This window comes from Trichosurus vulpecula, chromosome 4 (assembly GCF_011100635.1).
Source record: "Trichosurus vulpecula isolate mTriVul1 chromosome 4, mTriVul1.pri, whole genome shotgun sequence".
Lineage (NCBI taxonomy): Eukaryota > Metazoa > Chordata > Mammalia > Diprotodontia > Phalangeridae > Trichosurus > Trichosurus vulpecula.
The window spans coordinates 36,976,045-36,993,184 of record NC_050576.1 but is presented as its reverse complement, the minus strand read 5'-3'; the positions used below and the strand labels follow the sequence as shown (position 1 = coordinate 36,993,184).

At 36.5% G+C, this 17,140-nt stretch overlaps 1 protein-coding gene across 2 annotated transcripts in view; it reads left to right on the top strand.

Moving 5' to 3' along the window:
* BTBD8 (BTB domain containing 8) overlaps positions 1-17,140 on the top strand; it is a 121,162-nt gene that overhangs the window by 98,760 nt on the left and 5,262 nt on the right. For both annotated transcript variants that reach the window (XM_036755010.1, XM_036755011.1), the window contains 7 exons: positions 1,040-1,222; positions 2,135-2,272; positions 3,077-3,206; positions 5,766-5,827; positions 14,642-15,356; positions 15,738-15,825; positions 16,429-16,562. In XM_036755010.1, the coding sequence (XP_036610905.1) occupies positions 1,040-1,222; positions 2,135-2,272; positions 3,077-3,206; positions 5,766-5,827; positions 14,642-15,356; positions 15,738-15,825; positions 16,429-16,562 (1,450 nt within the window). The remainder of the gene's footprint in view (positions 1-1,039; positions 1,223-2,134; positions 2,273-3,076; positions 3,207-5,765; positions 5,828-14,641; positions 15,357-15,737; positions 15,826-16,428; positions 16,563-17,140) is intronic.

Genomic DNA, 17,140 nt, shown 5'->3' with positions numbered 1-17,140 from the left:
TCTGTATCTTTGCCCTCAAGTCTTTTCCTCTTCCTAACTTTACCATCAAAGGTTCCACTATCCTCCCAGTCACGCAGGTTTGAAATCTAGGGGTCATCCTCAACTCTTTACTCTCATCTCATCCCTTATCCAAACAGTTGCCAAGTCCCTTCTATTCTACCTTCACAAGATCTCTTTATATATATATATATATATATATATATATATATATATATATATATATATATATATATATCCCCTTCTCTCCTCTGACACTGCCACCACTCTGGTGCAGGCCCTCTTCACCTCACACCCGGTCTGTTGCAATAGCTTTCTAGTTGGTCTCTTTGACTCCCCTACTCCAGTCTATCTTCCACTCAGCTGCCAAATTGATCTTCCTGAAGCAGAGGTCTGATCGTGTCATCCTCCTCCCCCCCACCCCATTCAATAGACTCCAGTGACTCTCTGTTAGCTCAGATGTATACAGTTCTCTGTTTGGCTTTCAAAGCCATCATAACCTAGCCCCTTTCTACCTTTACAATCTTCTTATATTCTTTTACTATTTATATTTGTATATAACCTTGTTCCCTTTCATGTATTCTGAGATCCAGTGACATTGGTCTCCTTGCTGTTCCTCATACAAGACACCTCATCTCCTGACTGTGGGTGGTTATTTTCTTTGGACTTCTCCCTTTTTAACTCTACCTCCGAGCCTTCTTGACTTCCAAGCCCCAGTTAACCCTCATCTACTATTGGAAGTCTTTCCTACTCCCACTTAATACTAATGTCTTCCCTTCCTTGACTATCTTCAGTTTATCCTATATCTTCTTTATATGTGGCCATTGGCAGCTTGTCTTCGTTCGACTCTGAGCTTCTTGAGACCTGGAACTATTTTTTTTGCCTTTATTTATATTTCTAGAACTTAGAACAGTGCTTGGCACATAGTGGCACTTACTACATGCTTGACCTGCTTATTGACTATGAAATCAGAAGCATTCAAAACACTAGAAAAACCATTTCAGAAGATGATTCCCTATAATTCCTTTTTTTCTGATCTAAGAATGATAAAAATGCTGCCTTTCTTCTGATGGAAAGTGACAGACTAATCATCAGCCTTCCCAGAGTGAAGTGGACTGAAGCAGCATTGACCATGGCATCTAGGCTGCAAGAAGAATGCATAACCTTTATTGTGGCAAACTTCTCCCAGATAATACAGAGTGAGAACTTTGCTCTTCTTCTACAGGTACTGTCACTCTATTTTTCAGTTTCTGCATTTTTTTTTGCTGATTGTATTATGTAACATTTTAAAGTAATATTTATATATAAAATAACACAATTTCAGTAAATGTAATGTTACTAACTTCAAATGCCACCTCCTTTATCACCTTGGATATGCTCTTACCTTTGAAGCTGAATGTTATTTTGTATTTCCCTTATGGTATTTGTCATCATTTGCTTTGTACAGTAGTTAGTTGTGTACTTGCCTCATCTGTCCTTCTAGATTGTAAGTTTGACAAGGTAGAAATCATGCTTTCTTTATCTCTGTATACTTCATAGTTTCCAGGATAGTATCTTTAACATAATAAATGTTTGATAATCCTTTGCTAATTGTGTAGTGATGGGCAATTCTTTGTGCAGAGGAAAGTGTCTCAACATGACCCAGTGTTAAACTAGCCTACTCTGCTTTTCCAGTTGATGCGGTTCACAGATTACCAACCAAAGTGTCTGAAAACAACAGGGACACGATTTGGTGGTGATGGTGGTTTTTAACTAATAAAGGAATTGATTGCTCAGCAAAATTAACTATCTGACTAGAGCCACATCTTCATAGGGCCATTTGTCCATCTAGCTTCACTTAGAGGACTGATAGAAAAGCATTTCTAAGATTATAAAAATTTCCATGTAAAACAGAGGACTTTCTAGGTTCTATTAAATCAGGTAGTTAATGGGATTCTCATAACTTTGGTGATTTTATGGGGGAGATTAAAAAAAAGAATGAATGATTTAACTCTGGATTCATGTCACCAGAGTTATGATGAGTCTTCTACTCTTAGGGTCAACCTTTTGAGCTCAGTCTTAGCTTATGAATTGTGGAGAAAGCTGTCCCATTGTACATTTCATTGTATGTGAATGCTTGTATGCTTTTTTCTCATAGTCACAAGCAATGAGTAGCACAGCAGATCTCTTGGACAAAGTTCTTAAAGCAATTGAGAAAAACATCACCACTGAGAACAGCTGTTTACTTCTAATGGCTGTGGATACCCTGCTGAATGCTGAAAGTACAAAGGAAATGGTATTGATACAAATGATATAATAAAAATATAACATTTATACAACTCCAGAATATTTTTAAGATTAGGAATTTCAAGGAACTAGAAATAAATTTGTAATGATAATTTGGAATTCGGCATTTTAAATGGTTTACTTTAAACAGTTTTTTATCAGTTTTCCTTTAGTACCCCATTGGTTAATAAGACAGTATTATATAGCATTGGTTAATAATATTTGTCCCTATAACAATGATGTTACCAAATTGAATTTTCTTAGTATAAAATTTGTCTGAAGTATTCTTGCAGATTTTGATTTTTGTAAGATATATTTTTTTCTCTTTGGTGTTAATGTCTGGTTTTAAAACTTGAGTTCTTTGGTGATGTGAGTAAAATATAAAAATTAAAATGATGCTGATGCTTTATATGCACATATGAACTAATGTTAATTATTAAATTACTACAGGCTAGTGGTATTTTGTTCAGCAAGAATGATAAAAATTTAATCAAATCTAATGCTGTTCCCTTGAGTATTTGACCTTGCAGTGACTTAGCCTATTATAAAACCCCATGGAAGATATTCCTAAAGAGGTCACTGGCGATTTAAAGCAATGTTTCAGCTTTGACAGAAGAGATCTGGCTTAATACAGTACTACAGAATTGGGGTGCTGGACAGTAGTCTTTCATTAGGAAGTAGTCTACAATCTTAAAAATCTAAGTGATGACATCATTCATCTAGCTTAAGGAGTAAGTAGATTCTGAAAGGAATAATGACCGGTTGCTATGACAATGTGGCTCTCCCCAGCCGCTGATTTGTTGCTTGAACACAGGGTTTTACGTGCAAGATCCAGGCTCTGCGTGATAAGCTGTGGCTCTTCCTGGTTCAGTCTTTTTATGCTGTTCGTCACACAGAAAGCTGGAGTCTGATGAGACCAGATGATCAGCAGAAGATCCAAGCAGGTGTGTTAACTGTAGAATTCTTTATCTTTATATGAAGGTTATTTTTTGCCATACATTTTGAGAATTCTTAATAAGTACCAGGATTAGAGGTGGGGTGCCTTTGATTCTTTAAAGTATTAAGTTGCCATTTACAACTAGTGATAGTATGTTTAGTCAGCCTTGAAACTGATGAAGCAGTTTTGGGAGAATTTCTTTTTTGTTTTGTTTTTCTAGAGCTTTGATTATGCACACATGTAAAATGGAGACAAGACTCCCTTTTGCTATATACATCTGTCTGTTTCTGTCTCCTGTAAATTAGTAAAATTGTTCCTATGTTGTTTACATAAAATGTTATTAATACTAGATGAGTAATATGGGAAATTTTCTTCTGCATAGAACAGTTTACTGAATACTTTTCTCCTTTTTACATAATTTATTATCAAAGCTTCCTCATTTCTTATATAAAATCTATTTCATCTGAGTTGTGTATAAATTAGGTGGATTTATTTCACAACTGAGAGGTTCAGTGATATTGTATGTACTATTGCAGAATCTCTAATGAGCAGCATCGTGGTCTCTGACATTTAACAGATACCACTTGACACATTAGAACCAAACTAAAGACATTGGTTGCTCTGAATATTTCTTTGTTTCAAAAATGTTAAAGTGAAATGTTGAGGGTGTGGAACTGAAAATGGCTTCAGGACCATCTTTGTTAAAGCAGATGGTACAGAAAACATATTGAAATGTTCAATAAGAATATTTACTTAAAAAGACATTTTAGATCATGTTATTTCGCTTTATGTATTTTACAAAACAAGCCATTTTATGAATTTTAATACATGACATCTACACATAATGAAAAGTATTTATGATGATAGTTTTCATTTTTTAAATTCCTTAATTACATGTTGGGTAAATGATCTAATCCATCTACCTTTTATTGCTATGATGTGGGGGCATAGTTAAATACAATCTGAGGAGTGTGTAGTTTAAAGTGTTCTATCATTTCTTTTCTGCATTTAAAAATTTGGGAGAAATTTCTCATGGTGTGCATTTCTATTATGAATTTATATAGCACCTGTGTTTGTCCACTAAAATTCTATAGATTTAAAAAAAAATACTATGAATCAGTCAATGGTGTAGGTGTCATTCAAAACTCTCTCCTGATTGGTAGCAAAGTTTTGGAGTTTGTTTTTTTTGTTTTGTTTTTTGTTTTGCCCTTTTAGAAGATTTCATATCCCCAAGTTGAGATTCTTATAATGTTTTGCATTTTAATTATTTAGAGCTGTAGGAAAATCATTCAAAACTTTGAATGTCTAATTAGTAATAAAGATGCTTAATACATGGAACTTACCATTTTGAAATATGAACTTATGAAAATGTTAGTATTATAAGATAACCTGTCTTCAGTTTCATATCCGTTAAAATTTATGATAAGACCTAAGCTGTGTAGAAATACTGCATTGGGTACCCCACCCCACAGCCCCCGAAAAGGGAAGAAACTGGATAATCTCATGCATGCGCTTCTCATGATCTCATTGAAGTATACGAATTTGGGGGAGTGATTTGTGTTAATATCTTTATGGATGTGAATGTAGAGAGTCATTTGCTCACCAAGGATCAATCCCTGCAATGCCATTTTCAGGGTTCTGCTTTGTCCTACAGCATAGTTTCTACGGAATGGAAAAGATTGCTATGTAGCTTCCTCTGTAAATTTAGCATACTTTTTGTTGGATGTTTTAATATGAATCATATAATTTATGGAAACTATCTTTACATTATCTGAATAGATTTTTTAAAAAAGATCTCCAAAGGAATAGATTTCAGCCATATGATATTGATAATCTCATCCAGTTATTTCTGTTTTCTTCATGCCATTAGAATTCTTATTTGAAGAAATACATGAATGCTAGCCCCAAAGTATGATGTATATGAATGTTTTGTTTGTAATACAAATGTGTGACTCCATATCCTGTTGTAATACAAATGTTTATTTAGCTGTCTTAACCTGTATCATTAAATTGTATGTAATTTTAAGGAATGTATGTTATGTTTATATAGCCGTGCATTTTCTTGTCAAAATCCTAACACCACTTTCCTCTATCCTGCCCCAAATTCAACATATATTTATGATTCATCTGTCTTGACAAATTATTTTTTTAAATGGAGGCATTATAAATGTTTTTTAAAAGATATATGCATTGTTACAAGGTGTTTGTCTTTGAAATTGGAAAATTAATTGATGTTAATTATCCCCATGTTAAAATTTTTAAAACTTTCTCTTAGTTTATAAATCTTTTGTATACGAGAATCGATTTTTCATTTCACTTAAGGACACATTCAGAGGTGATGGGAACATAATGTTGCTATTAACTTAAAAGGAAACTATGGGAACCAGAGCAAGACCATGCAGATTTTATTTTTAAGTTTGCAGGGAATTTTGAAGTGTGCTGTAATTGTTTTCAAGAACCCAAAATTATCTCCACCCAAACATGTCCTTCCTACCTGCCGTCTTCCTGTTTTCCTCTCATGAAACAAATTGATTCCTAAAGAATTAAGTCACTGTTTCTTTTACAGCTGCATTTGATAAAGGTGATGATCGAAGACTTGGCAAAAAACCGATATTCAGTAGTTCTCAGGTAAATCCCTTCATCTTCATTTGTCAAATAGAAAAAAAAATTCTCAAGAATAATTTCAGATTTGGTTAAATATTGAAATAATTCATGTTTCAATTCTGTTCCTTCATTGTTAATTATTCTTCTTCCCTGGAATTTTTTTTTTGGCATTTTAAGTTGACATGTTATATTTAGAAAGAATGTGCTATTTTGTAATACTTATCTCGCTGGCACTGGTGGTAGATGGTATGATACTTCTTCCATTTCCTTGAAAGCCCTATTGGCAACTAAGCATGTTGGAGCTGTACCAATAATTCAAATACTTGAATTGTAGATCTAACTCAATCTTAAAATTTCCCAATTAACCTACTTCTTAGAGATACATTTTTCATTTGTTCCTCTTTTCCCTATGCTGAAGTATTTAAATTCCCATGAACTACATCCGAGAGTACTGACAGAGCTGGCAGATAAATGCCAAACCACTCTCATTGGTACCAGTAGAGGCCAGACTCAGCTGAGGGACTGCAGGACTGTCAGTCCTGCCTCCCATCCCAGACTGTTTAGTATATAGTCTGTATTTCATGTTCATTTATCTCTGTGCATGTCATTTCCCCCAGAATGCAAACTGGATGGTAGGGACAGCTTCATTATTGTCTTTGTATGCCCAGACTTGTACATAATTGGTGCTTAGTAAATGCTCATTGAATGTATGAACACTGTATTTATAGACTAAACAAGTAAATAGTATACCATCATTACAATGCAAATGTCATTTGTGTGAAATTCTATATGAATTGGATTATTTCAGATCTTGCTCAAGAGTGTTTCAGATCATATTATAGCAAGATTCGCCTACAACATGGGGTTGGGCTCTGAAATCATTTGTGATGAGATGTGAAGTGCTTTGATTTTCTGTAGTTGAGCCAGCAGGCTACCTGAAGCATAAATTCATGGTCCAGTGAGACCACTAGATCCATTGCCATGCAGTTTTCAGTGTGACAGTGTTTTGGAAGAGCTCTAAAGGTGGAGCTGTACTGTATTCCAGGGGTGGGAAACCTGCAGCCTCAAGGCCACATGTGGCCCTCGAGGGCCGCAGGTTCCCCACCACTGAATTTCAGTGATTAACTTTCAAGTATCTATTTTAAAATAAGGTGTGATTAAGATGATGAGTCATATATACTTGGATAAAGATGTTGGAGTGGCTTTGCCATTATCTTCTGCAGTGGATTAAGGCAAACAGAGATTAAATGACTTGCTCAGTGTTGCACAGCTAATGAGGGTCTGAGCTCAGGTCTTCTTTACTCCAGCCCTGAGTCTGGCTTTATCCATTGAGCCACCTCTCTTCCTCTGTCATCTAAGAGTAGAAAGCAGCAGAGGCTGGTATTCATCAGCTCCATGTCGTCCTTGGCTTGGATGGGAAGATTAACGTTCAAGAGCTCTCTCCTGGTCTCTCTCTCGCTCTCTCTCTTTCCTCCCTGTCCCTCTTCTCCCTCTTCCACTCTCTCCTCTTTCCTCTCTTCTTCTTTCTCTTCTCTTCATTTTATGAATGAGGAAACTGAGGCAGAGAGCGGTTAAGTGTCTCAGTCACTCAGCTCAGCGTCCAAGGCCTTTGTGGCTCCGTCCGGTCCAGACTGGCCGAGCCTTCTAGACCCAAAGAGACACTGCAGGGTGAGGCATTTGAGGACTCGATTGGGTGACATTCTGGTTATGACTAGATGTTTAAAAATGACCATACCGTCTCTGCAGACAACAGGAATAAAAGGTGATAGAAGAACACACAAGTATGTAAGATAGTATTGCTCTTATTCTCTTAACGTGTGCACTTTTATTTGAACTGATCTTAAATCAGTGTGCAGGTAAAGTTCCTCCCCTCCCCCAAGTATTGGCACCAATTTCATAAAACTCACAGGGAGACTATAAAGTCTTAATTCACGTCTTTGTTGGGGACAGGAAGGGAATTTAGGGGGCCATTCATTATGGCTCTGAAAGACCGAGTATTAAGGCAGAAGGTACAAAAAGGGTTTTTTTGGAAGAATTACATAATTTACATGTAAAGCAATACTAGTACCTTGCCCCTCCCCATCTGGATTTTTGTTATGTATGTTGCTGTTATTTTAACAAAAATTTTACGTGTGTGTGTGTGTGTGTGTGTAAATATATATATATATATATGTATGTGTGTGTGTGTGTGTATGTATGTATATACATACACACACACATATGTAAATTCAACATACTTTGGCATACATAATTTAATGTAGTTTTGTTTGTTCACTTAACAGTTTTTATTGATGGTCACTTTCATAATAAAAAATTACTTTTAAAAACACAGAAAATTGGCACCAAAGCAAGGAAGGGGGTTGGGAACAACAGCCAAATACTAAATAACAAATTAATCACACACGAGATGCAGAATTAGGCAAAATATTTTTGGATATAGCCAGTGTGGGAATTTGTTTTACTTGACTATGCATGTTTGCTACAAAGAATTTTGTTTCTGTGTTTTTCATGGGGGGTAGGGAAAATGAGAGAGAGGGAGAGAGAGAAAGAGAGAGAGATAAATGCTTATTAATAGAAAAAATTAAATTAAAACCACCAACAAACCAGCTAACTGTCCCAACCAGCTCATGGAGAGGCCCACAAAAAGTTATTTGTACATTTAGAGAGTCAAACTGCTATGGTGAAAAGGACCTTGGACTTGGTCTAAGGCCTAAGTTCAGCTCTAATCTCTGTTACTTGGCAGCTGTCAGTGGGCAAATTGCTTCATCTCTGAGCCATGGTTTTGTCATTTGAAAAAATGGCACCAATCCTGCTTGTACTAATGACATCAGTCATATGTAATGCAGGGAGAGAGTGGTAGTGCTTTGGAAACTGTAAAGTACCCATTGCACATAAAAGATGCTTTGCTCTTTCAGTGGCTCTGTAATCAGAGGGGGCTTGGTATAGGACAGAGAAAACTAGCTTTGAGATGGAAAGACCTGATGCTTCCTCTGTGACTTTGGGCAGGTCACTTCATCCCAGTTTTCTCACCTATCTATAAAATGAGGAGGTTGAACTCAATGAGGGAGGGCCCTTCCAGGTCTAGACCTGTGATGTCATCATTGTGGGCACTTCCCCCACAGATACAGATCACAAACCATCCAGGCTTTCATCCTGTGTGACTGTTGGCCATGTCCATTCAAATATCCTCCCTGAGGCTCCATGCAGCCAGTAATGCTACAGATTTTAATCTTACTTTCTGGCCATATGACTGGCCCACCTCTCTTTCTGATCATACATATCTCTAACAACATCCTTCCCATAGTTTCACTTGTATGGTTGTAGGTGGGTAACATATCACAGCTTCCCAAGCTCACCATAGGTCTTTCTGTTGCCTTTCGGGTGACCCTCAACTTTAAATCTTTGGGGATATAGAATATGTCATAGCTTGCAGACACATTTCGCTAATTATAAGGGGAGCTCTGTGATGAACTAGTTGCAATACTTGAAGCTCTCATTTTCTTCTTTGTTTTTTTTGTACACATTGCCCTTAGTTCAGAGAATCACAGATTTAGAGCTAGAGGGGACACACTTTACGGAGGAGACAACTGAGACACAGAAGTTGAGGGCCTTCCCCAGGGTCAGGCAGCTGGCATCTCCTTTGGGGTTTGAAGCCCAGTCTTTTCTCCAAGGTCATTGGATCCACTAGGCCACACTGCCTCAAAAGTCAGGCAGAACAAGGCACATCTTTCTCCCGTGTACTTGTAACCTTTTCCAGTGATACATGGCGTCAGCATGAATAGCCATATACTATCAAAGTGTACTCTGCTACAGCCATTTCTGGTGTCTTTGCAAAGACGGTAGGACAAACTCCAATAAATTGGGTGTCATAAACAAGTTTTTCACAGTAGAGTATTAATTCAGAGCATAATAAATGAAAAACAATATCTGAAGTAAATAAAGCTCTCTACCTTTTAGGTACTAGGAATTCGGAGTGGGTACAGAACCAAGTTAAAAGTGTTGATGTTACACTGCATTGATACTGGAAAATCTTCACAGATGGCAATGATGTTGGAATGAGACAATAACAAAAATGAGCAGAAGTAGCCTGAGATAATGGAGAGAGCACCAACTCGTGTATTCCCAGGGCATATCAACAAGCTTCACTAAATCAAGAAGGTCCCTTTTCCTTGCTGAGGCCAACCTGCCAACCTTGTGATCTTGATCCTGCCCATACTGTGAGCATATTTCTCGACTGTTCCTTCTTTTTTTTCATCTTCAATTTTTCCTTAACTACTGACACCTTTCCCCCGATCTGTACACTTGCCTGCATATGTCCCATTTTTAAAAAAACAACCAAAACCTTTGACTTGATTTTACCATCCTCTCAAGCCATTTTCCTTTATCTCTTCTCCTTTTCATGGTTAAACTTCCAGAAAGGCTTTTCTGTACTCATCATTTTCTACTTCTCATGTCCTCATCACTTCCCAGTCCCTCTCAATCTGGCTACTAACCTGCCAGTCTGCCAAAACACCACCACAGAAACTACCTTCTCCAAAGTCACCAATAATTTCTTAACTGCTAATTCCAAAGGCCTTGTTTCTCAGTCCTCATTTTATTGGATCTCTGTTGACCATCTTCTTCAAAAACTATTCTCTCCTCCCAGGCTTCCATGACATTTTTATTTTTTTTCCTTTTTTAAATATTTATTTTTAGTTTACAACATTCAGTTCCGCAAGCTTATAAGTGTTAAATTCTTCTCCCCTTCTTTCTCCTCCCCCCTCCCCAAGGTGGCATGCAATCTGATATAGGCTCAATATATCCATTCATATTAATCATTTTCACATTAGTCATGTTGTAAAGAAGAATTATAACCAATGGAATGAACCATGAGAAATAAGAAACAAAACAAAAAATAGAGCAAATCTTCTGCTTCCATCTGCATTCAGACTCGTAATTCTTTCTCTGGATGCGGGCAGCATTTTACATCATGAGCTTTTTGGAGCTATCTTAGAACCTTGCATTGCTGAGAAGAGCCAAGTCTGTCAAAGTCAGTCATCACACAGTGTGGCTGCAACTGTGTATAATGTTCTGCTGGTTCTGCTCCCCTCACTCAGTTCATGTAAATCTTTCCAGGCTTTTTTGAAATCTGCCTCCTCCTCATTTCTTATGGCACAATAGTATTCCATTGCATTCATATACCATAACTTGTTCAGCCATTCCCCAATTGATGGGCCTCCCCTCAATTTCCATTTCTTGGCCACCACAAAAAGAGCTGCCCAAAATATTTGTGTACATGTGTACCACGACACTTTTAACTTGGTTCTCCTCCCTTTCTGACTTTCTCTCCATTCTCTCTTGTTGGATCATCATTCATCTCTCGCCCCTGAGTTTTGGTACTCATTGAAACTCTTTCTGAACCCTCTCCTCCCTTCCACTGTCCTCTCTTCTGTCTCCTCTCCTGGACATATAGTATACCTTCTTCACTTGAACCATACACACCCCCACTCATTGCTCAAAAGCTAACGAAAGCTATTTCTTTACCACATGGTTATTAGGCCAGAAAAATAGTCATAACTGTTATGATGAATAACAGTTTTTACTGTTACTCATTACCATGAGTAATATTTCTTTTTTGGTCCAGACCTGTGATTTCATCAGTGTAGGAAAATCCTGGAAACTCTGTTCCTCTTCCAGATCAGTATTAATCTGGAGTTAGCATCTCAGAGAGCTGCTGGGGGCACTGGGAGGTTTGGTCACTTGTCCAGGATTTCGCTGAGAGGGTGGATCAGAAGCAAGCCTTAAGCCAGGTCTTCCTGACTCCAAGGTTGGCATTCTATCAGTTCTTCCATGGTTCCTCTAATGAGTAATAACTAGGGTGATAATGCACAAAATGCTAGAGCTACAAAAGACTTTAAAGGTCATCTTGTTTGACTTCATTAATTTACACATGAGGAAAGCAAATCTCAGAGAGGTGACGTGACTTGTTGCTAGTTAGTGGTAGAACTAGGTCTCAAACGTAGGTCTCTGAAGTACAGTGCTTCTTTTACTCAGTGTTTCTACCTCTGTAAAACACAAATGGTAAGCATTTTTTTATCCTGTTCTGCACTGGAGTTTTTTCCTACACCATGCCATCTCTTTTATTGAATGTATTTACCCATGTTCACTCACTTTATTATTTTGCATTCATTTTTTTTTGGTCTAAGAACACTCTATCATCAGTTCTTAAGCTCGAAGGAATGTATAATTTTATATACCTAAATTGAAGGTCTAAGTAAAACCTGTAGAATACCATTAAACTACACCTAGCTAAGTTTGAAGTAAACTTAGCCAAGGGAGAAAAAATATTATAAGTTTTATTACAAATCGAAGTACATTTTAGTATCTTATTTTTACATAACCTTCTGAATAACTTATGAGAATTTAACAGCCTTACAAAATTTTAATCCATTTATCCATGGCTAGGTTAAGCAGAACTGCACAAGTGAAGGTGCCCAACTGCCTCCCATTTCTGTATTTATTTTCCCCTCATCTTCCATCCTTCAGAACTTGTTTTTTTATTTGACCTGTGATTTAGAGAACTCTTAGGGAGAAACTCTTTCTTACCAGTACAGATCAATACCTATTTTGCAACTTCTCCGCTCAGAAAGTTGCCTGAATTGTGAAGTCAAGTAACTTCCCCAGGGCCATCCCACCAGTGTTAGTGTACTATTATGTACTATTGTTAGTGTTACATGTATTAGGCAGTACTTCCTCACTTTAAGCCCGTTCTCTATTCACTATACCATTCCATGCTACAATATAAGGAACACAATTTACTATTCTGCCTTCTTAGTAGTACTTGTATTGTATAAGAGGACTGCCAAAAATGGGTAGTTCTTAACTCAAAAGAAATGTTTGTCTTTAATATTAGAATTCAAGCGTAATTGAGGGAGAGGTTTCTAAGCAAGGACCTCCCTTATATTGTACCTGCTTTAAAATGTCTCCCTGATCCATGCAAGCAGCATTGACCTTCGTTCTTTAGTTATATACCCCACTATTCTCCTGCAGTAGATAAGCAGATAGCTTTTTTTTAAAAAAATTTTTAATTAGATATTTATTGATCTTTTGTTTTTATGTCCCCCTCGCATGCTTCCCTTCTCCCCTCTGCCATAAAATCCTTCCTTTGTAACAAAGAACAAAAGAAAAAAAGATGAAGGAAAAAAATTTCATTAAAACCAATTAGCACATTGAAAAAAAAATCTAATATGCATGCAATCATACTCACCCATGGACCTTTGAAAGATAAATGAAGGTAGCATATTCTCATATCTCTTTTTTGAAGTCAGGCTGTGTCTTTATAATGTTGCAAATTCAGTTTTTATTGTTTTGCAGTGGTTTTCCCTTTTATATTGTTGTAGTTATTATATGTTTTTTTCCTGGTTCTGCTTACTTCACTCTGCATCAGTTTGTATAGATCTTTCCATGTTTCTCTGTATTAATCACATTCATCATTTCTTACAGCACAGTAATATTCTATTACATTTGTGTATCAAAATTTGCACAATCCTGCCCCAGTCAGTAGACTTCTTTGTTTCAGTCAGTTGATAAACATTTATTAAGTTCCTACTGTGTGCCAGGCACTGTGCTACACGCTAAACAGAGAAAGGCAAAAGACATTCCCTGTTCTCAAGAGTTCAAAGTCTAGTAGGGGAGAAAACATGCAAACAAATAAATATAGACAAGTTGAATATAGGATAGATTGCAAATAATCAGAGGGAAGGCACTAAAATTAAGGGGGATTGGGATAGGCTTCCTGTAGAAGGTGGGATTTTAGGTGGGACTTGAAGGAAGCCAGGAGGTAGAAATGAGGAGTGTGAGCATTTCAGTCTTGGAGCACAACCAGTGGCAGTGCTTAGAGCTGAGAGATGGCGTATCTTGTTTATGTAACAGCAAGCAGGGTTGGAGACTACATGGTGCAGTATAAAGTGGTATAAGAAGACTGAAATGGTTGGGAAAGAGCAGGGTTATAGAGGGCTTTGAAGGCCAGAGGATTTTATATCGGAAGTACTGACATAAGTATTTTGGTATACATGGAGTATTTTTGTCATTGACCTTCCTGAACTATATGCCTAGCCAACGGGATTTCTGGGGCAAGGGGTATAGACATTTTAGTCCCTTTATTTGCATAATTGCACATTGCTTTACATAATGGTTGTACCCATTCATAGCTTCTCTAATAACACATTAGTACATATCTTTCAACAAATTATCCAGCATTGGCTATTCCCATCATTTGCCATCTTTACCAGTTTGCTAGATGTGAGCTGAAACTTCAGCGTTGTTTTAATTTGCATTTCTCTTATTATCGGTGATTTGGAACATTCTTTCATACAGTTTTTAGCCGTTTCCAATTTTCTGAGAACTGTTAATTTCTATCCTTTGACTGTTTATCTATTGGGGAATGGTGAATATGCATTTCTTATATAATATTTTAACCTGAACTAAAAATAATGTGAAATAAACTTTTATTCATTCCTATTATTTAGATGTCCTTAAAAAAGCAGAATTCATGTTGTAAGTAGTCCGTAATTATGACATGAATTTTTCTCATTTTTCTCTTCTTTGAAAGACTCAGTATTGAGTCTTTCTCAATGTATATATACTAAACTAGTATATGTATATGTATACATATACACACATACATATACATATATATATACACATATAGTATATGTGTGTTTGTGTATGTGTAGTATATGTAGTATAAACTATACTGAACTAGTATATGATGGTTTAAAACAGAGATTGCTATATATCAAGGAGCTAAAAATGGTACATGTTCTTTTATATCACTTAAGTGTTTTCTCTTCTTTCCAGCAAAATAGATCCATTTCAGACTCCAGTGATATAAAAAACAGATTTTGGAGAGGAAAAGACAAGAAAGACTTCTGTAGTTATCCCTCCACTGATCAAGAGAAAATGAAATCTGATGGACTAGGTGCTTCTGGACATGCATCAAGTACAAATAGAAATACTGTGAATAAATCTTCAAAACATGATGATTTAAAGGGAAGGGACAGTAAAAAAGCAGTATCTAAGATTACAAAAGATATTAAAACTGGGGAAAAGATTCCTTCTGGAAAGCCTAGAGCTGTTATAAAGCCTAAAACAGAAAATAATGATAACACTAAGACTGACATGTTTGCTCGACAAGATACTGAACGCTCCTCCTCCTCTTCAAGTGGCCAGAAAAATTCAGTAAGTGGAAAAGGAGTAAAAACTCAGGAAGGGAAAGGGTCAGGCGCTCGGCCGAAAATCCTCACTGGAAGCTCAAACATGCCAGCTAAAGCAAAGCCTCTGAAGAAAACCACTGGAAAGGACACTTCCTGCTCAGGCCCCATAGGCACTCTCATCAAGTCTGCCAGTTCAAGTGTGGAATTACAGAGTCCCAGTGAGAGCCTAGATGAACCAAAGGAGAGTGGATCTATCAAGGAAGAGAAGCTTTCTGACAGTAAGCCATCTTCTTGTAATTCTCCTCAAGGAAGCCAAACAACGAGAAGCAACTTGGAGACTTCCAAGAGTTCTGGTGCAGGTGGGTGAAGACTTCCTTCATTATTTCACAGTTTTTGCTGAAATTCCTAGAAAAATTGAACCTGAATGATCTATATTTGGGTTTAAGGGCTGTGGGGGAAAAAATCCATTTAGCCAAGAGTCTGAAGATCTGGGTTCTAATCCTAACTCACTAATTGGCAGTCTGATTTTGGGCAAGTTCTCTAATCTCTCTAAGACTCTTACTACTTCATCTGTAAATTGAGTGGGTTGAACAAAATTGGGTTGAATTCAAAGGTCTTTCACTCCAAATCTATGTCCTGTGACCCTGAATTTTGTTTAGAACTATGGTCAGTTAATTTGGCCAATATATAATGACTATACATTAACACATTCTATGTAACTCACTTTGCTTAATTTATAGCAGCGAAATCCCAGCCTGTTTCAAGGAATGCTGAGGGAGCTACCAATAAAAAAAGGGTTAATGAACATGAGACACACATAAGTAATAGGTAGGTCTTCAAACTTAATGTAAACATGTTAGTTTTTTTTATTTTCCTCTAAAAGCTAATCATAGTCTAACTATTGTGTATATCAGAGTTTCTTTATCTTTTTTGTATTATGTATCTTCCACATATCACCTCCCCACAACAGTCTGGTGAAGCCTATGAACCCCAAATCCCTTCTGGGAATAATTTTTTTAAATTCATAAAGAAAAAATATAAAATTGCAAAAGAAACCAATTATTTTGGAACACAGTTATCAAAATTTTTTAAAAACAAGTTTACAGACCCCAGGTTAAGAACCCTGGTTTAGATATTGTCAAAAATTTGCATTTTTTTGTAGAAAGGCAATAGTTAGAATAAATGACAGTTTGGTGGGAAAAACTTATATTTAAGTTTGTGGTACTTAGAATTGATTGCTTTATCTTCATTCTAAAACTGACAATGTATAAAACTTCGGATTTTTCATTGACCTTTCAGAAAGGAAGTAAACTGTAGTTTGAATGTTTTTATAATTTATTGATAAAAATCTATTTTATGTATATATGTTTATTTTGGAGTTCACATTTTGGGTTTCAAATCTGATATATGTTTTCTTTTTTTTCTTATTAGTACAACCAAGAAGGTTATTGGCAAGGGGTCGGGTGATCATATCTCCCAAGCAGTTTTGAAGAAGAGAGGACACAGTAGTTCTGCAGGCCTACAACGAGCAAAGAGTGCCCCATCTAGTCTTACTAAAACCCAAGGTAAAATAGAAAGGCTCTGAAAATGAGCTGTTTTATTACTCTAACTGCTCAACTCAAATTTGGAACTTGAGCAGCAGGCAGCCAAAGGACCATAGAAAACTTTATAATTTGCTTTTCTCCATTGAATTAGACCCAAAATATATAAGGGCACTTATACCTTGTGCTTCTTAGCATAGTGTTTGCACTTAGATGGAGGATGGGGGAAGGTTGGGTTTCTTTTTTTTGTTTGTTTCTTATTTTCTCTTTTGGGCCTTATTTTTTATAAATGAGATGAAATAATCATGAAAAATCTCCAACTTACTCTGTCCTTCTTGTTTTCTGCCCATATATTGTTTGTGAAAGTTTCACTGATACTTGTATGCATTCTTTCTGCAAAATAAATGTTTAAATTAATGGTATAACTAAGAAATCTATAGTGTACAGGAGAGAATTCCTCCTGAATGTGCAGTGTGTGCCAATTTGCAATTCTCTGTTTTAGAAAAATGACTAAACTATGAATCAGAGGCAGCATCTAATTTCTAAAGAATTATTCTTTTAGGATTAAACATTTATGTAGATTAGAGCAACTTATAAAGTCC